The sequence below is a fragment of the Drosophila obscura genome, unplaced genomic scaffold (assembly GCF_018151105.1).
Source record: "Drosophila obscura isolate BZ-5 IFL unplaced genomic scaffold, ASM1815110v1 contig_75, whole genome shotgun sequence".
Lineage (NCBI taxonomy): Eukaryota > Metazoa > Arthropoda > Insecta > Diptera > Drosophilidae > Drosophila > Drosophila obscura.
The window spans coordinates 1,062,545-1,083,006 of NW_024542867.1; the positions used below are offsets into that span (position 1 = coordinate 1,062,545).

A 20,462-nucleotide genomic window follows, 5' to 3' on the forward strand; every position below is an offset into this window, starting at 1 on the left:
CTTAATACGACTGGTAAAGAAAGTCTTAAGGTCCCAAAAATATATGAAGCGCTATATAAAAAAGAAGTAAAACGACATGTCGAGCTCATTCTGACCCTTCCGAATTTACTATTCAAAAAGGGAAAACGAAATTGTAGCCAATTTATAGTGAATGACCTGATTATTAACGAGAAAATTGACTTAGGACAATTCTTCAAGAGGCTTACTTTAGAAGCCGGTAATCTAGGCGTCACTAAATTACAACTGTCCTTAGAAGACAGAATATTTAAATATACCCGGGTAGAAGAATTTAAAGAAATGGGAAATAAAAACCTTACAGACATAACAATTGCGTTAACGCCAAAAACAACATACTTGCAAGACAAAAAATCGATCGATAAAATATTAAAACAATTCCACGACGACCCAATTACTGGAGGCCACCAGGGAGTCAATCGTACAATTACCAAGATTAGAGAAAAATACAACTGGAAAAACATGACAAGGGATATAAAAAAGTATATCAAACATTGTGACAAATGTTTGAAGAACAAAACTCTCAAACACAACAAAGAAGAAATGCAATTAACTGCAACGCCAGCGAAAGCATTCGATACGGTTCAGATCGACACAATAGGACCCCTACCAAGGTCAGAAAATAATAATGAATACGCCGTTACAATTCTATGCGATTTGACTAAATACCTTATTACAATACCAATCCCTAGCAAGCATGCTAAAGTCGTAGCCAGTAGTATCTTTAATAACTTTATTCTTATCTATGGTCCTATGAGGACGCTCATAACGGATATGGGTACAGAATATAAAAACAGCATTTTTTCCGAATTATGCCAGTTATTAAAAATTAAACATAGAACATCGACAGCCCATCACCATCAGACACTCGGTGCAGTAGAACGTACACACCGAACATTCAACGAGTATGTTCGCTCATACATCTCTAGTGAAAAGAATGATTGGGACGAATGGCTAAAGTACTTTACATATTGCTACAACACAACACCATCAACAGTACATGGGTATTGCCCATTTGAACTGGTTTTTGGTAAAAAACCACAAACGTATGACTTTCTAGAAGAAGGTAAGGTTAGTCCAGTATACAACCATGAATCATACGATAAGGAAGTAAAATATAGATTACAGATAGCTACGAATAGATCAAAATTATTATTAGAAAAAGCAAAAACCAAACAAAAAGCATATTATGACAGGAACCTAAATAGCATACAAATAAATATAGGAGATTTAGTATTAGTTAAAAATGACACAGGTCATAAACTAGATAACCAATATAGGGGCCCATATAAGGTAATAGGAATAGACGATAGGAATAACTACATATTAAAGGATAGAAATAAAACCACCAACGTAAACAAAAATAGATTAAAAGTATATAAAGAAAATAAAATATAAACAATTGGTTCTTTTTCACCATTTCATGGGCATAGAAAAAAAAATGTAATAATAATTATATAAAATTACTTATACATACACAAATATATTTAAACACACACAAACACACTTTGTAAAACCTTGTAACACCTTAGAATAACTCCATTACTATATTACGTTATTCCTATAAAAAGGGAGGTGTAGTGTATTCATGCAGTGTGCTTGGCCTAACCAATTTAAGCACCACCCCAAGGCCAAGTTGCAATATGATGCAGTTTCGGCGGCGGTCATTGTCACTGCCCAAAAGTGATGCGTCTGCATCTAAACCGTGAGAACCTTACGTAACGGGCATTGGGCAGGTACCACCGCTGACCGAAAGCTGACGCCTCATATTGCATATTGACTGTGGGAACCTTACGCAACAGGGCTTTGTTTCCCACCTGCATGGAGGCAACTCGCCCCAACGATTTTGTATAAATATAAGCTTCATTTAAATAAAAATAAATCATAACAATTATAACATCCAAGCGTACTACACTACCCGGGTTCTTCTGTCCTCTGTCCACTACAGAGGGTTCCCAGCAGACCTTTTGCAGGGCAGGAGCAGGGTCGATTATCGACCTTACGTTTACGAGCCATTTCGCTCCTGCGCAATGCAAGGTCGCGAATAGGGGGCGTGTACACCGGAAACGATCACGAAGCGATCGTATGTACCATTGGCGAGCATCCCAGATCCAGTCGACCAGTCAGACAGGTTAAGGCGTACAGGGAGGACACACTCAGCCCTAGAGCTCTCGCGCAAAGCCTCGGAAGTTGGGAGGCTTACCGCGGTGAAAGCGCCAACGAGTTGGCCAATCAGCTCGCCACGAGAATGGAGGAGGCCTGCGACGCAAGCATGAGACGGCGCAAGCCGTTCACGCGGCATCACGAGCCATCATCGTCTGGTGGAATGCAGAGATCGCTGAACTTCGCACAAGGTGCCTGATGGCCAGACGAGCGATGCAGAGAGCGAGGCGCACAGATCGATTCGAAACATCCCACCAGGAGTATAGGTCTGCTAGGAAAGCGCTAAAAAACGCGATCCGAGGTAGCAAGCGGGAATGTTTTCTCAAGCTATGCGTCTCAGCGGAGGGAGATCCCTGGGGCAGGGCCTACAAGCTTGTAGTGAAGCGACTCAGCGCCGGAAGTAAGGCGCCAACGGAACCCGAAAAGCTCGAAGCGATAGTCCGCACTCTGTTTTCAAGTAGCCCGCAAACAGCCACAAGGCCCCCAGGAAGCGACGCGCCGCTAACCAACATCGAAGTAATCACGGAAACCGAGGTCTTAGAGGTTGGGAGGAGCCTGCCCAGCAAAAAAGCCCCAGGACCCGACGCAGTTCCGAACAGAGCGCTAAAACTGGCACTCGCATTACAGCCAGCAGCCTTCGCAGCTGTTTTCAACAACTGCCTCAAGGAAGGAACGTTCCCCAATCGGTGGAAGATGCAAAAGCTGCCTCTGCTTAATAAGCCAGGGAAACCACCAGGTGATCCATCTTCGTACAGACCAATTTGTCTTCTGGACAACTCGGAGAAGGCGTTCGAAAAACTTATTGCGCGCAGGCTAAGCGATGCCATAGAGGACGCCGGCGGCCTATCGAACAACCAGTATAGATTCCGTAAAGATCGACGCTGGATGCCATAGGAAAGGTTACAACCATAGCGGAGAAGGCCATCAGCGGAACACGTTGGAGAGGGGGTAACAAACAGTTCTGCCTACTGGTTACCCTTGACATAAAAAACGCCTTCAACACGGCAGACTCTACGCACACTCCGGATCCCAGAATACCTACTGAGAACGGTGGACAGCTACCTCAGCGACAGGGTGCTGACGTACGAGACGAGCGACGGGTCGAGAACGCACTTGTCATCGCGGGACTCATCCCAATAGCGGAACAAGTAAGGGAAAAGGTGGAGTTGTAAGAGCTGGCCCAAACGGGCACCCGCAATACTCCTACGAGAGCAGCGAAGGCAACGTCTAGGCTGGGGAGCATCGCGAGATGGCAGAGACAATGGGACTGCTCGACCAAAGGACGCTGGACGCATAGACTCATTCCGGATGTTAAGGTCTGGGTGGAGCGGAAGCAGGGCCAGGTGGACTTCCACCTCACACAGCTGCTAAGCGGACACGGCTGCTTCAGGTCGTACCTAATGCGGTTTGGCCACGAATCTGAGGATTGGTGCGCGGCTTGTGGCCGTGGCATCGAGGAGGACGCCCACCACGTCTTCTTCGAGTGCCACCGCTTCGAGCAAGAGAGGCGCCTGCTAGAGGAGGAGCTAGGTGCAAGCACAAGCGTCGAACACCTCGTGCAACACATGGTAGCGGATCCCAAAGCATGGGACGCAACGGCCAAGTTTGCCGCAACAATATTGCGGAAACTTCGGGCGGCGGAGAGGGAAAGGAGAGTGCGAGCGGAATGAGACGGAACGGGTGTGCGAAGCAATGCTTTGCGGCAGTACCGCGCAGCCTTGTCCTATCATTCCCCAAATACTGTATGAGACCCTAACATCAACAATTTAATTTAAGTGTAGCATAAATAAAAGAACTGAATACAAAAAAACACCTGTGGAATGGCGACGGATCTCAGCAGCGGTACATCTGTACATATATGTATGAGCTGCCTGTTGTAGGAGGAGAAAAACTTCGCTTCGATTAGGAAATCTTTGAATAGTTCCCCCGCCAATTGCTTTCGGGCTTGGATCTGGTGGTCCAATTCTTCAAAATAACGTTGTGACGCCCAGCAACAGCGTCACAAATAAATGACATTTATTACATTCATAGTCCAGAATTTCCGTTATTCCATTTAATTAGATATATAAGAGAGCATCAATGAAGACTTAATTAATTAAACATAAAATAAATAAAAAAAACAGATTCCCCGACTTTTAAATCTACGCGCCAACAATGGGACCAGCGATCCTTACAAACGGCCACACTCCAACATTCAACGCTTTATCCATTATCCTCCGCAACGCTTTCTCTCTCGGAGCGCATTATCCTCCACAACGCTTTCTCTCTCGGAGCGCATTATCCTCCACAACGCTTTTTCTCTCGGAGCGCACTATACTCTGCAACGCCTTCTCCTCGGAGCGCATTATCCTCAGCAACGCCTTCTCCATCGGAGCGCATTATCCTACGCAACGAATACTTATCCTCGGAGCGCATTATCTTCCGCAACACTTTCTCTCTCGGAGCGCATTATCCTCCGCACCACATCTCTCTCGGAGCGAACCATCCTACGCCGACCCCGTTTTGCCCCCCTGGAGCGCATTATCCTCCACGACCGATCTTCACCAGCGACCGTATCCGATCCAGATTCGACCTGCACGCTTCGTGCGGCCCCGAAGGAAGACCTCGAGGCCGAGCCAGTGATCCTCCGGAGAAACAACATTTAACTCTGTACCTTTAAGATTAATAAACATACCACCCTACTTGTGCCGCCTTTTGGCGCGGCAAGCATACCCCGGCCGAAGTGCCGTCATAATGGCGCCCGAGCAGGTTGTGGTAGCATAGAATTGAGATCTCATTTATGGTCAAGATGGCAAAAGTATGGATCAACCAGGCAACGCAGGCAGACCTGATCAGTTACTGCGAGGAGTTCGGACTAGATAAGACTGAAGGAGTGGAAGTATTGAGGAAACAACTACTACAATTTACGGAAAGGAAGGATCTAAGCAAGGATCAGCCAGGACCATCAGCCAGGAGAACAGCACAAGCCAAGCCAACGATGAAAGAACCGCCAACGAAAGACAGGAGCCCAGGGCAATCACCAAGACCACAGACCAAACAAACTATGGAGGAACCACAAGGAGAGCCAAAAACGGCGAAGAAAAAAACATTATTTCCGAAACAGATTCGGAAAGGATCACTAGAGGCGGTAACCGTAATCGACAAGATACGGAAATGGGACCTCACATTCACAGGGAATGGAGTGTAACATATAACGGTGAGAGGGGCTGTTATTTCTCTGGTCGGCTGGGGAGGCTTTTGAGGAAGAGGCCGTCAGTTATTGTTCTCACTTGGTGCAAATAAACAAGAAACTAAATTCGCGTACGGAAGGAGGGGAACGGAAAGGGAAGACTACAGTACAGCAGACCAACAATAACGGAAGAAGATACATCAAAGAAAAAGGGGTATAGCGGTCAGGCGATGCTCGATCTTGGGCTACTTTTGTTAAATAAATGAACTTTCACCATGATACTTCAGGTTCTACCTAGATAGTTATCTATACATATCTCTTCTTCATAATATTACAGTTGTCGAAAATTCCCTAAAGTGCGGGAGAGTAATAGGGTGAGCAACCTCAACTTAGGTCTAGGAATAAGTATAGGAAGTTGATTAAAAAGAATAAAAACAATAATGAATATGCAATACGATCTAATATAATATATAATATAAGGTAATAGCTAAACCACAAAAATATTCAAGTTAATTCAGGCTAACATCAGATGGAAAAGAATGTGTCTAAGTACGGGGTACTACAGGTGTCTTCATGCCCATTCTCACGGCCAAAAATAATCCGCAACCTTTTTAATGCAGTTTCATTTTAACGCCCGTGTGGATCGTATGTTCAATATTTTCGTTCACCTACACGGAGGTTTTCTTTTATGTCATGTCGCTCTCGCGCTCATAACACTCACTCTCACCCGCACAAGCCAACTTTCTTTGGCCAGGCAAAGTTATAGCGAATTCTCACTTACATGATCATACATATGTTACCGGGTCCAGCGCCGAAAAATCTTTCGTCGAGACTTAGGTTCCACCTGTAGCTGCGAAAGAAAAACGAAAAAGGGCGACGAGAGAGAGAGAGAGAGCTTAGCCCTCTGCTGCCATCGGAGCCACTACACTGGGAGGTTATGATTATACTGGAATTTTCTCCTTTTTTCTTTAATTTGCGTTAATTCAATTGGTTACCACACTTTGCACATTTTTCTTTTCGCCCCGTTACATATTTTCCACAGGGAATATCTCCACTACTAATGTCTGGTTTCCCAGCCTGATATTTCCCAATAAATTCCTCAAAATAGCCAGTGGAGCAAATTAACGTAATCTCACCTTTGTTTTCTATTTGCATTGCCCACTGCATATATACATTGTAACCGATTATAATTACTCATGGCAGCGGCCGTTCTTTCGCCTCCTTATATCTCCTTCTTCATTTGCTACTGCAGCTGCAGCATCTATGCTGTTCTCTCGCATTCTCTCTCTCTCTATCTATCTATCGCTCGTGCTCGGCTCAGCAGCAGCCGAGCTTCTATCGCTTCTTTCGTTCTCTCTATCGCTTGCATTAGGGCACGGGCAATTCGGTCCGCCTGCCCTCTTTTAGTCTTTAATTGATCGTCATCAATCGTCTTGATCAATCACTCACTTCTCTCGCATATTGAACAGACCCTGCGTCTTCCATCCTCGCTTTGATTTGATCAACCGGCACCTCTCGCTTTATTTCGCTACACCTACGCACCCCATATTTCGCCTACTTAACAAATAAACGGTACACACATAAAGTATATTGATCGCTTGTCTTCTTAATTTAATCTAAATTCAACAGCTAGTGAAAAAGCTCGACATTTGTTGACCCCGACGTGATTTGTGCAATAAACAATTCGGTAGTGCTAATTACAAACTACAATTTAATATCGAAATTACCCTCAAGTTCCGTTCGTTCGTTTGCCTGCTGTCTCAAGCCGTATCATCGACCACATAGGCGCACACAAGCTTATAGAGTCAGCCCTTGCATATAGGCATAGCTGTCGGCAGTCTTTCCCGTATATTTTGCGTGTTGCTCTTTTCGGTCATCTTCCCGCTAGAAACGTTTCTAACTCTGCGCTTGCTATGGGAACCGATGCTGGAAACGACATTGTAGTAGCCGCAGCTAAGAACAGGGTGACTTTCCTGAGACTGAAAGTAGCCTCATTAATAAAAGAATTGGAAAGGATGAAGGCTATTTTGGAGAGTGAGATATCGCTGCGTGATTATTTTACACTAGCTGTATGGCTGGAGGAGATCGAGGAGCTGCAGGGGACTTTTAAAACCCTGCACAACGAGCTCCAAGAGTTGGATTACGACAATAATCACATTGGATTGTGCGAAAAGTTTAATTGTGGTTTCATGCCGCTGAATGCTTCGATTCGGCTTGAAATCTCTCGTCTCAACCCTCACCTGCCTCCCTCTACAGTTTCAGCAAAAACTATTATTGCTAATATTGTTGGCAGGCAGCTTCCACCACGGAGGAATCCGGCACCCGTTCTATGCCTTGTACAATCGCCATCTGCGGATACAAAGAAGCCTTATCTGTGGGGAAAATGCTGCAGTTGACAACAGATGAGCGGGTAGAGCAGTCTGTTGATGCAGAAAATCATTTTCGCTACGTATGCATGGATGTCTCGGAATCCAGCTCCCGTTCTCAGCAGGAGTACAATACGATTTTGGAGAAATCAGCTTTATCAGCTGCTCAATTGACGATAGGATACAAGGAACCACATTTGAAGTTCGACATTGGCAGCGATGTCCCAGCACCGTTGGAACTAGCTTCGGAACCGGCTACTGAGGAACCAATACTCTCGTGCTTGAACATTCAGTCGTCGACGCGCCCCTGCAGGCGCTCAGTTCATGCCTTGTCTACAGAAGAACAGCCCAACGACCCCTCCGAACTACCTGGTCCTAAACTTCCTTTATCAAGACCCGCTCTAAACTCTGAGTGTGCAGCTGACGGATTCTGCAACGTCAGCATTGAGACTTATCGTGCCAGTAGCTGCGTGAAATCAAACGGTCAGAATCCGGATGGTATTTCTTCTCGTTGGTCTCGTCGAATTCATTTGAACGAGTCCCCTCGTTTGGTTTATGGAACTCATTCTCAATCTTCGTTAAACCTGGCTGGCCGTCATCCAATCAGTGTACCAAACAAGACTCTAGTTCAGCGCACCACCTCCTTAGCGTTTATCAACGCTAATAAGCAGAAACTTCGCGCTTGACTTCGTGCTCTGCTTCCACTAAGTGCATCCCAATATTGGCCTATTGGGGGGAGTGGAGCTGCCGCAACTACAATTGCTTTCGTATCACTGACAATTCAGGCCACATTTTGGGAATTTTTAATCCTACAACATTAGCTTCAATTACAGAGAGCTCTGCCGATCTGGATGTGCCAGTTCGTGGCCCTCTCTTTTCGTTTCCTGAAACTAGCGTAACATGCCTGATCTTGCTTCAATTGGATGACAGGCAATACGTTACCTACTTACTCCATATCTTCTGTACGCGATGGAAAGAAGACTACATCTCGTCGCTGCAGCTGCGTTCAAAGCGTCTACAGAACCCTGGGACATTGGTCAAATTCATCCCCGGATTCATTGGCGGGTCTCAAGATGCTTTGCTAAATACGGAATCAGGATTGCTATATCAAATCAGCCACAAGCGACGGCTGTGAAACCCTTCAGCATCTGTTGAAAGTCAGGCTTTCAACGGGGGGAGTATTTCTGGTTTCCCAGCCTGATATTTCCCAATAAATTCCTCAAAATAGCCAGAGGAGCAAATTAACGTAATCTCACCTTTGTTTTCTATTTGCATTGCCCACTGCATATATATATTGTAACCGATTATAATTACTCACGGCAGCGGCAGTTCTTTCGCCTCTTTATAACTCCTTCTTCATTTACTACTGCAGCTGCAGCATCTATACCATTCTCTCGCATTCTCTCTCTCTATCTATCGCTCATGCTCGGCTCATCAGCAGCCCGAGCTTCTATCGCTTTTTTCGTTCTCTCTATCGCTTGCATTAGGGCACGGGCAATTCGGTCCGCCTGCCCTCTTTTAGTCTTTAATTGATCGTCATCAATCGTCTTGATCAATCACTCACTTCTCTCGCATATTGAACAGACCCTGCGTCTTCTATTCTCGCTTTGATTTGATCAACTGGCACCTCTCGCTTTATTTCGCTACACCTACGCACCCCATATTTCGCCTACTTAACAAATAAACTGTACACACATAAAGTATATTGATCGCTCGATGAAAAAGCTTTCCACTGACATTTGATCAGCTGTTCTTGCAGAACAGTGTGTCCCCTGTCTTTGCGTTCAGGGCGTTCTGCCGTCCTATCAGCTCTTCCCTTTTTGTGAATCCGTTGTTCCATGCAAAAGAAAACAGAAAAGCTGCGACTTGGCCGTTTATCCATCGATTCTTACAAACAATACCTTACACGACGCCTTATTAATGCGTCTATCTAAAACTAAAAACTATTAATTTTTTGTTTTTTCAAGGAACACCCCCAATTCTATTCTTTGTTATTCAATAAAATTATACAATTTTTTTCAAATTTTTAGTTTAATTAGGGGGTTGCTACCACGAAGAGGAAATACAAATTTTTGGGTAACTATACATTAAAAACGAGAAGGAACGTGCGAGTCGCTTCTGGGGACGCGACTCTACTTATACCCGTACTCAGTCAGTACATACATTTTTGAGCATTAGATTTTTTAGAATTTTAGAATTACAAAAAAAAATTTTACATTTTACATTTTTTTGCTACATCTGTTATCTACATCTACATATATTATGTATACTCTACATCTAACATGTATCTTATACTTGTACCATTTAGATACTACATCTCCTCCGCTAGGGGTTGGGCGCGCACTGAACGCGGTAGAGTGTGCGAGCGAGAAGGAAAATAAGTTGTGTGGTCGTTGGCAGGAGGGGGCAGGGAAAGCAACTGAAAATTAATTTCTTCATTCTGGCTATAATTATGATCCGATCTGATTCAGATTCGGCAATTTGGTAGACATATGTTTAAAATTGTGTCTGCCACAGATTTTCGTCCTTTGTGGGTGGCTGAAGGGGGCGGGGCGAAATTTTGAAATACACTTGTAGCAATGTGATATCACATGAGTCTGGAAACCAAATTTGGTTGCCCTAGCTCTTATAGTCTCTGAGATCTAGGCGCTCATCGAGACAGACAGACGGACAGACAGACATGGCTCTATCGACTCGGCTATTGATGCTGATGAAGAATATATATACTTTATGGGGTCGGAACGTTTCCTTCTCTGCGTTACACACATCCACTTTTACCACAAATCTAATATATCCCTTAACTCTTTTTTGAGTACGGGTATAAAAACTCGTGCCAAGAAATATTTTTTTTTCGACTTTTCCTGAGTTTTGAAATTAAAAAATTCCGCAAAAAATTATCAAATTTGAATTGGAAAGATTAATATCTTCCAGACGTTAAGGTACAGCAACAAAGTGTCTGAGTGGGATTTATAGCTGCATCTGCCAACTTTTCAGAAATTCTATGCAACCAGGTATAAGCTACTTAAGTTAGGTGCACTATGTATGCACTACCTCTGAAAAAAAACATAAAAAATAAATAATTTTAAAAATTTAAACATTTTTAAAATTTTTAAATCCCGAAATCTATCAGAAAGTTCATTTTGGTCCACAGCAAGAGGAAAATGTTTAACAGGACGTAGTGTGGCACAGCAGCAGCAGAAATCAGCCGATATCAAGCAGTTACAGAAAGCCCAATTATTCTTACCATTACCTTGTAACGAACCATGGATCCCATGGTTCGTCACAAACAGATGAAGCAGCCAACGCTACTCCCAGGTGAAGCGATCAACACCCAGCAAAAATGCAACCTCAGCACACGGCAAAAGACAGGAGACCAGCAGAAGGGGTTTACGCAATAAGAACCTAAAATAATATTAAATAAATAAATATTCCAATATTTTTCAATATATATTCCCGAAGCGTCAACGAAATTCCTTTCCCACGGTACTGGTGCACACCGATCACCTTACCTGGGACATTGGGAGGCGAGTGCTTAGGTAACCATCGATTATTGGATATTGGACACTGACTGCAGGGAATGATTTGGTAACCATCTGGTACCGATCAGTCCGTCTGCACGCGCAGGCTATACTTCGGCCAGAGAGATTTACGTAAGAACCCTTCCCACGGTCTGGAGTAGAAATAAGATATCTATAAGACATTCATGGAAGGCCGGCCGATCTATAAAAAAGGGCAGTCCACCAGCCATCGTGGGAGGCAGTCCACCAGCCATCGTCGGGAGTCAGTCAATCAGCCATCGCGAGAGGCAGTCAAAATCACCATCCGCGTCGTAGTACAAGTAAAACCTAACATAACCGGGTAGAATAATCATACGGAAGAATAAAGAAAACTATTAAAATTAAAAGAACCAAAAAGTGTTGTGATTTCTATTTCAGTTTTCTGGCAAAGTTCCTGGTTTCCCGATAAAGTCCTCGTGAATTATAAATATCTTGTAATTCAGGACCCTGGACAGGCTGATGCATACCTCAGCCTGAAATAGGACATTACAAGTGGCGCCCGAACAGGGACTTTAAAGGATTTTTCGTGGAAACTTCAAGAAAACCGAAATCAGGGACTTCGTGGATTAAAGACCCACTGCCATCAAAAAGAAAATTGAATCGATAACAAGTCCGCGCACTTACATAATCCGGGCGCGAAAACAAACGCGAAAGTATACGCAGTGCCGATCCTAAAAGTGCCGTTTAACAGTGACTCAGTGCCAAAAATCAACAGAAATCAACATGGAACATCACGACGACGAACAACCAGAGGAGGTATACCTGCGGGACACTTTACCAATCCAGGGGTCAGCACCGGTTGGATCCACAAGCTCCGTCGGGACGAACTAGAAGTCCTCGCCGAAGAATTCGGATTCGGCAGCGAAGGAACGGTCGATGAACGCCGAAGGAAATTTGCCGCTCTAGTCGCCGGGCCACTCGCGCAAGAAGCCTGGGTCCGCCTAGGAGAGTTCGAGAGGCACTATGCCAAGCCAGCCTCACGCTCTCGTTCCAAGTCACCACGGCCCACTACTCCTGGACTATCCGACACTCTCCAAATGGATCCTAAGACCGGACTACGAGTCCCCGCAGCCACCGAATACCGCACTCCTGCTGCCCCGTTTCCAAGGCCCCTAGCTACAGAGACCCACCCAGCACCCGTGCCAAGGATCTTGCCAGCGATCGACCGACCCATGGAAGGGCACCACTACAACCACGCTGCACCAATGGCGGAACGCATCCGAAAGTGGGGAATCCAGTTTGACGGCCAAGATGACCCTCTATCATTCATCGAACTGCTCGAAGAACGCGCGCTCTCGTATGGGGTGGACACAAACCATCTGCCGCGGGCCATGGCCGAACTTCTCACAGACCGTGCCAGTCGTTGGTTCCGCACCAGCCGCCTACAAAGTTCCTCATGGGAAAATTTCCGCCAGGAATTCTTAACGTTCTTCTTGCCACCACGGTATTTTGAACAATTGGAAGACCGGATCCGAGCCCGGAAGCAATTGGCTGGGGAACTGTTCAAAGATTTCCTCATCGAGATACGTCTACTTATGCACCACGCTGGGTACGACGCAACCAAGGAGCTAACCAGGATCTACGACAACGCCCTTCCAGCCTACCAGATGTACGTGCGCCGCCACGAACTGCAGGACTTGTCACAGCTAACACTGCTGGCCACAGAGTTTGAGAGTATTCAAGAGCGGACCATCCCGAGCACTCTCGCACCACCACGACACACGCCCAGATACGCACGGCCTACGACAGATCAGAGGAGCGACGATTCCAATCGGACACCATTCCGGAAGCCTCATTGGAACTCGGCAGACTCACCAAGAAGACAGCCATCCAACCCAGTGAGTACGACAAAGCCCGAGGTAGCACATCGCATGATCACGACCCCCATCGCCAACCCACGCGCAGCCTGTCGCCGGTGTGGCGAAGCAGGGCATGCGGCATATGAATGCCAAAATCCCTCGATCCTGTTCTGTTGGGAATGTGGCAAGCGCGGCACCCGGACCATCGATTGCTGTCGCCAGAACACGTCGGGAAACGACTCGCGTCCTCGACTGACACGGGATCAGCCGGGAACGACGTCTGCCCCGACCCACGAATAAAAACCCCGCTACACATGAACGAGAACCGGATAGTGGCAATGGTAACCATACGAGGACAGGCAACGGAAGCCACCGTCGACACAGGGGCATCCCGAAGCTTTATCAGTGCAAACCTCGCCCGACAACTAGACAACAACACCAACCTCCAAGATGCATGCGTCCGCATACGCCTGGCCGACGGCTCGGTCAGAGAGATCACCCAGATTCTACTGGCGCACATCAGACTGGATCAAAGAGAAGTTCAAATACCCCTCCTGGTCCTACCAAACATGTTGGATCAAGTTATCGTCGGCATGGACTTCCTATGCGCCATTGAAACAACGATCCAGTGCGGTACCACACTTCTACAATTACGAGATCAGTGCCACACACCACATATCCACACCGTTCCGACCAACAGAGTACAAGGCCACGAACCCCGACACCAGAAACTGAAGCCAACGGCGGCCGTCATACGTCCGCAACCTATCCCAACAATTTCGGCACCCAGCCACGCCAACATGACACCCATACAAACCTCAGCGAACACACGACCACGACCTACCCCAACGAACAAAACGACCCAGATCGCCACGAAGAACACGACACCCAGCCCAGCCCCAGCAGAGGCAAAGCGCCGGCCCACGAACATGAAGCCGAAACCAACAACACGAAACAACAATCAAGCAAACGGGAAAACGAGTCCCACGGTCACTACGGAGCAACCGCGTCCTAGGCCAACCACAGGGGACACATACCCCAAAGAAACTACGAGAATCTCACCCACGAGACAAGCACTAACGCACTGGAACCCGGCGCTCGACACAGGAAGCCCAGGTCCAAGTCCAGCAACAGAGCATGTAAGTACCCTCTCCTCCCAGGAGAAAGTGAACATAGAAACACCCTCAGAGACGACAATCAGCCCTGAACCAAGACAACAAAATCGACACCGACAACGGCAGCAACAGATCAACAGCCCAGCAACAAGGGAAACAGCCACGCTGACCCCACCCTGGTCGGGGCCCATAATTGAACTGATATCCACAGAGCCCCTCAACGCGGGCCCGGAAACCAGTACGATGGCCCCACGATACACCGACCGCAGCCCTGTCGTACCCACGGCCGACGCCACACCGATCCTCGCCCACAAAATGGAGTACCTTCCGCGTACTGACATGATTTTTAGCGTCATGCACCGAGCCATGCCTAGAGCCATGTCCGAGATCTTCGTCGCCCATACAAGTCGTTGTTGTGATACCAGAGGCGTCATCGCGACTCACCTGTTCACGTACCAGTCTGGCTGTAGTATAACACGAGTACTACACCCGGCGTACCAAAACATCGTACCCATGGTCGACACCACACCCATCGTCGCCCACATAAGCGACTACCAACGGAGGATCGAAACGCACAGCTCCTTCGACACAACCCTCTTACCCGAAGACCCCAGCCAGCCATTTGACTCCGAAGCCGCCGATCGAACCGAACATGAGCCCGAACCAGTCCCGGAGCCGTGGCCGCCGGACTTGGCCCCACAGACCCAAGCATCCGTCGCCCAAACAAGCCATTGGTCCAACAAAAGAGACATCGTCGAGACCAGCCAGTTCATGCACCAGTCTGGAGACAATACCACCCAAGTGTTCCGCCAGAGCTACAAAACTACTCTACCCACGTCCAACGCCTCCCCGATCATCGCCCACATAAGCGATTACCACCGGGGCATCGATCCGTCAAGCACATTTGACAAACCCATCCTTCCGAAAAACCCGAATCAAACCTTTGACCCCGGAGCCACCGAACCCACCGAAGACGACCCAGAACTACCGACGGATCCTTGGCCACCCGACATAGCCCCGCAGATTCGAGAATGCCTGGACAAATAACGACCAAAGAAAACCGCCGAGAAAACCATCGTCATATGGGATAATCGACCCACCAAGCACCAACTACACCAACTACAAAGCACCCAGAACAGCAGAAAGGCCACGATCACAACCGCAGTAGAAAATATAACGTTACCGACGCAACGCTAAAGTGACGAGACTAACAGCGACGAATCCGGAGACTCGGCACAAGCCACAGGACAGGATAACCCGGAAAAAGGCGCCCTACAACACCACCCACCCGGAAGAAAGGGGGGGGTGTAACGAACCATGGATCCCATGGTTCGTCACAAACAGATGAAGCAGCCAACGCTACTCCCAGGTGAAGCGATCAACACCCAGCAAAAATGCAACCTCAGCACACGGCAAAAGACAGGAGACCAGCAGAAGGGGTTTACGCAATAAGAACCTAAAATAATATTAAATAAATAAATATTCCAATATTTTTCAATATATATTCCCGAAGCGTCAACGAAATTCCTTTCCCACGGTACTGGTGCACACCCATCACCTTACCTGGGACATTGGGAGGCGAGTGCTTAGGTAACCATCGATTATTGGATATTGGACACTGACTGCAGGGAATGATTTGGTAACCATCTGGTACCGATCAGTCCGTCTGCACGCGCAGGCTATACTTCGGCCAGAGAGATTTACGTAAGAACCCTTCCCACGGTCTGGAGTAGAAATAAGATATCTATAAGACATTCATGGAAGGCCGGCCGATCTATAAAAAAGGGCAGTCCACCAGCCATCGTGGGAGGCAGTCCACCAGCCATCGTCGGGAGTCAGTCAATCAGCCATCGCGAGAGGCAGTCAAAATCACCATCCGCGTCGTAGTACAAGTAAAACCTAACATAACCGGGTAGAATAATCATACGGAAAAATAAAGAAAACTATTAAAATTAAAAGAACCAAAAAGTGTTGTGATTTCTATTTCAGTTTTCTGGCAAAGTTCCTGGTTTCCCGATAAAGTCCTCGTGAATTATAAATATCTTGTAATTCAGGACCCTGGACAGGCTGATGCATACCTCAGCCTGAAATAGGACATTACAACCTTTGCACCGCATTTAATATCAATAAAACTATACGTAAATAATATATTACATGTATGATTTAAACTTGCGACATTACCCAAATAAAACATATAATTTGTAACACCTACACGTATGTAATTTTATTTTGTTGTAGATGGCAATTGAATGGTACAGTTTTGTTAATGTATTTGATGATATGCTTGCAACAGCTTTTCTCACAAGCGCAAGAAATTCTTTGACAATGGTGTCATCTGCCCTACATCGTGAGGCTGATATGGCGGCTGCACCTATTCTCGTAATGGAATCTGATATTAAGAATAGACAGGTTATATTAAATCCTGACATGGACGCAATTGCAAATTTACTGAGTTCTAATATTGACCGAGTTCATAATATACTTGAACAGTTTCCTCGGATCGCTAATAAAATGAAATTGCCAAAAGAGCAACAGTCACATCCATTTCCTAAAGTTTTTCGAGACGATTCGGAATGCAGGGGAATAATTCGAAATATTGAAGCAGAAATAAAACACGAGCGTGAAGAGATTGATGGCTATGTATCATTTTGGAATAGTCACAGGGCCTTATGGGAAACATCGGAATCTGAATTTACTAAACGTGTTAAGTCCACTCCAATGACAGCCGATATTTTTGAGGCAAGCATTGAATACTACAGCACAATGGCAGACGACATTTCTTTTGTTGATGCTATATCGCATGTTTACTTTATACTTATGAATCAGAATTACATAAAGAATACGATACTTGATTGGATTGAAAAATGGCAGGCGTTGAACATTAAAATTCTGGTAAACCATTCATTTTCATTAATACGATGTAAGTATCAAAAATTTTATATGAAAAAAGTTAATATTTATACTAGGGGCAAACCCCCTGCGTTTAGCTCGAGCGCGAAGACCCGGATCGCTCGCTCACACAACCCATACAGCCCACACACCCATTGTTCTGATCACTGCGCTTTTTTCTCATAATTTTGAATTGATACTGAAATGGATGATAAAATGCGAATTTCTAAGGCAACCAAAAAAAGAAAGAAACAGAAAGAAAAAACGGCTCAGAAAATAAAATATCGGGAAAAATCAGTCACTGCTGTACTAGTAACGACTTTTTCTAATAACATTACACGGATGACAGTATTTTTCCTTTTTTTTTTAAGAAATTCGTATTTTTTCATCATTTCAGTATCAATGCAACATTATGTTGTAATAATAAGACGCAGTGATCAGAAGAATGGTTGTGTGAGCGAGCGAAGCGATCCACCCGGGGATTGGCGAGTGGGAGTGCGCAGGGTCTGCCCCCTAGTGTTGATATAAACTTATATAAATATATTCTCTTTTTTTTTTGTATTTAAGCGATCTACAGATATATGCGGAGAAACGAGCGAAAACTAATTTTGGTTCCCCGAACGCTAAAAGAGTCTTTAGCATCTAAGGAATTTTTCGAGCAACTAATTGAAGATGTGCCGATTAGGCAAGCAACTTTTCCTCCCATGCTTGAACTTTTTGGAGTATTAGACAAATATCAGGTTGACATCCTTGATGAAATACGTCAAAAAGTTCTGGGTCTAAACAATGCATGGCAGCACTATCTTAAGAAGTTAGCAGAGGCGGACGAGATGTTAGACAACAATCGCGAAGAATTTAAGAAAATTTTGCTTCAGCAGGCCGAAAAGTTTAAAATTATTCTTAAAGAATTTCTTGATGATTTTTATTTGAAGTTACCAACTTCGGCTAATATGTAAATTAATGAAAATGGAAATTTTTCTGTTGTTATTTTAACTTTCTTTTTTACAGAAATCCAAAAATTGCACTAAAATTCCTCAAAATTATAGCTCTAAAGGTTGAAGATTGTTTTAAATTTGAGGAAAGTTTAATGCGTGACTTGTCAGTATTTAATGTTAATCAACCTGAAAGTGTCGACCTCCGGAAACTGGAGGCTGAAGTTAAAATTGTACAGAATATATGGGATCTAATACTTGACTGGCAAACCAGTTGGGAAGGTTGGAAAAAGGGAAATTTTTGGAAAATCAATATTAATGAAATGGAAGATTTTGCTTTAAGTTTGTATAAAGAATTTAGCATTTTAAGTAAGAAATTTTATGATCGTCATTGGGAAATGCTGGAAGTAACCACGAAAAATTTAGACAGTTTTCGACGTACTTTGCCATTGATAACAGCATTAAAAAACACATGTATGCGAGAGCGTCATTGGAATCGGGTTCGCGATGTACTTCAGGTGTAAGTAAATTATAAATATTGTGTACTACCCATAAATATTGCTATTGTAGTGTATTCATGCAGTGAATAAAGACAATCCAGCGGCGGTCAGCATCAAGACATCCAGAATCTTGGATGCATAGGCAGCTGCCGCCGCACAGTGGGCGGCGTTCTATGGGAGAGCGGCCAAAAATACTTACAGTAAAGGTAGAGGCTTGAAAGTTTGCACAAAATTTTTTTGTTGTTGTTGTAAATTAACGTATATAGCTATAGCTATAGCATAAAGCTGCCATATGAACCATTGGTATGAAATCGATTGTTTGTATGGAAAACTTTTTTTTTATATTTTAATGCAATTAAATATTATATTTCTGCACAAATAAGGACTTTATATATCGCGGGCGAGTGTAGTCAAAATCGGGATACTATATCATACAGCTTCCATAGCAACAATTGCAAACAAACATAATTTTAGAAAATATACCAGATTCAAATATTATTATTTTTATTATAACTGTTCGGCTAAGCGCCGGCCCATGGCAGCACAATGAGCAATGAGACCATATGTAACATCTCTTAAATGTAACGTCTCTCTTTATTACCGTTTTGTTTGCTTTGCTTATGCTCTATCTGGTTCTTTGCTCTCTGTCGGCGTTCGACAGCCGCTGTGGGGGAGGCTCGTCAGAGAAAGCAGAAGACACTTCAGATTCGATCATCACAGTAGTTAAACGTTTTGCTGTCTGGCACAGTGACCTGCCTGCCACAGAGTTCTAACCTAAACCTTACATAAACCTGTAACGAACCATGGTTCTAGCCATGGCTCGTCACAAACGGCGAAGGGTCAGCGCATCCACGCTGGCGGGAGACAATAACCAAACTGATATACACCGAGCTAGCGGACCATGGCTCTAGCCACGGTTCTCCACAAATAGCGGTGTGTCAGCACCCCGGAAATAAAATAGTCTTAAGCACACAATTAATTAAGAACTCTCGATCAACAACACCCCACCTCTTGAGACAATTGTGAAATCAGCAGCCTACAATGTCGCAATAAGCCAAGCCGACACAATTTCGCAGTAAGAGATATCATTGGCGTTATTTCACAATAAGTCAGGCTAGCATAAAATTATCGACTTACCACTCAACTTCCGTGATGCAGAGTTAGCAAAAACTCATTTCTTTTGAAACCAAATACCCAATTCCCAACTGCACCTTCCGGGATGCAGCATCAGCAAAACCACCCTGACTCACTAAAAATTGTCAACGAAGCACCAAGCTTCGGCCTAGTTACCACACCCTACAATTATTATTACCCAATAACTTTAAGTCAGCATGAATTAATTATTTCCGGGTCTCAGGTGCGATCGCCAGCTGCATAAAAGGGCCAAGATCTGCCGAAAGAGTAGGAAGTCCATCAGCCCGAACACAAGACACTGCACTAGGCAGTCCATCAGCCCGAATACAAGATACAGGCAGTCCATCAGCCCGAACACAAGACACTGCACAACGCAGTCCCTCAGTCACACACCCAAGACACTGTACTACGCAGTCCCTCAGTCACACACCCAAGACACTGCACAAGGCAGTCCCGGAGAGCGAACGGATTACCGAAAGTGAACGGTCGTGTTTTTAAATCCTCCAGCGAAAGTGCCAAGTTGCAGGCGATAAACCACCCTAAAAAAAGGGGAAGAGTAAGAAGGAGGAGTCCAAAGGGAAGGGGTACGTACCGAGCCAGGCCTGCACGCCAGGGGAACATCTCCGAGCGCTTCTACCAGGCGGAAAGCGGTGCTCCATCCCGGGAGGAGGGGCGGGGGGGACACTTAACACTGTTCCACGCTCTCTCCTGTGTTCTCCGAGCAACAAAAAACGAAATTTCCACGCGAAATTTTGTTTTTCTTTTCCTCGCCGACTCGCCAAACAGCTGACTGCGATCGATAGTGCTGGGTAGTTCAGGAATC

The 20,462-nt window shown here is 45.3% G+C and overlaps 1 protein-coding gene across 1 annotated transcript; it reads left to right on the forward strand.

The window, feature by feature from the left end:
* Nucleotides 1-16,429: 16,429 nt before the first annotated feature.
* On the forward strand, nucleotides 16,430-18,724 carry LOC121405122 (dynein heavy chain 2, axonemal-like). Its single transcript, XM_041595722.1, has 4 exons — nucleotides 16,430-17,104; nucleotides 17,641-18,025; nucleotides 18,082-18,525; nucleotides 18,589-18,724. The coding sequence occupies exons 1-4, from the start codon at nucleotides 16,465-16,467 to the stop codon at nucleotides 18,593-18,595; spliced, it is 1,476 nt and encodes a 491-aa protein (XP_041451656.1). The 5' UTR covers nucleotides 16,430-16,464; the 3' UTR covers nucleotides 18,596-18,724.
* Nucleotides 18,725-20,462: the final 1,738 nt, after the last annotated feature.

Bases quoted from the DNA above. Each gene is read 5' to 3' on its own strand.
- LOC121405122 (XM_041595722.1), top strand. From the start codon at position 16,465: ATGCTTGCAACAGCTTTTCTCACAAGCGCAAGAAATTCTTTGACAATG. The intron at 17,105-17,640 runs GTAAGTATCAAA...TTTGTATTTAAG, and splicing joins TTCATTTTCATTAATACGAT to CGATCTACAGATATATGCGG. The intron at 18,026-18,081 runs GTAAATTAATGA...TCTTTTTTACAG, and splicing joins TTACCAACTTCGGCTAATAT to AAATCCAAAAATTGCACTAA.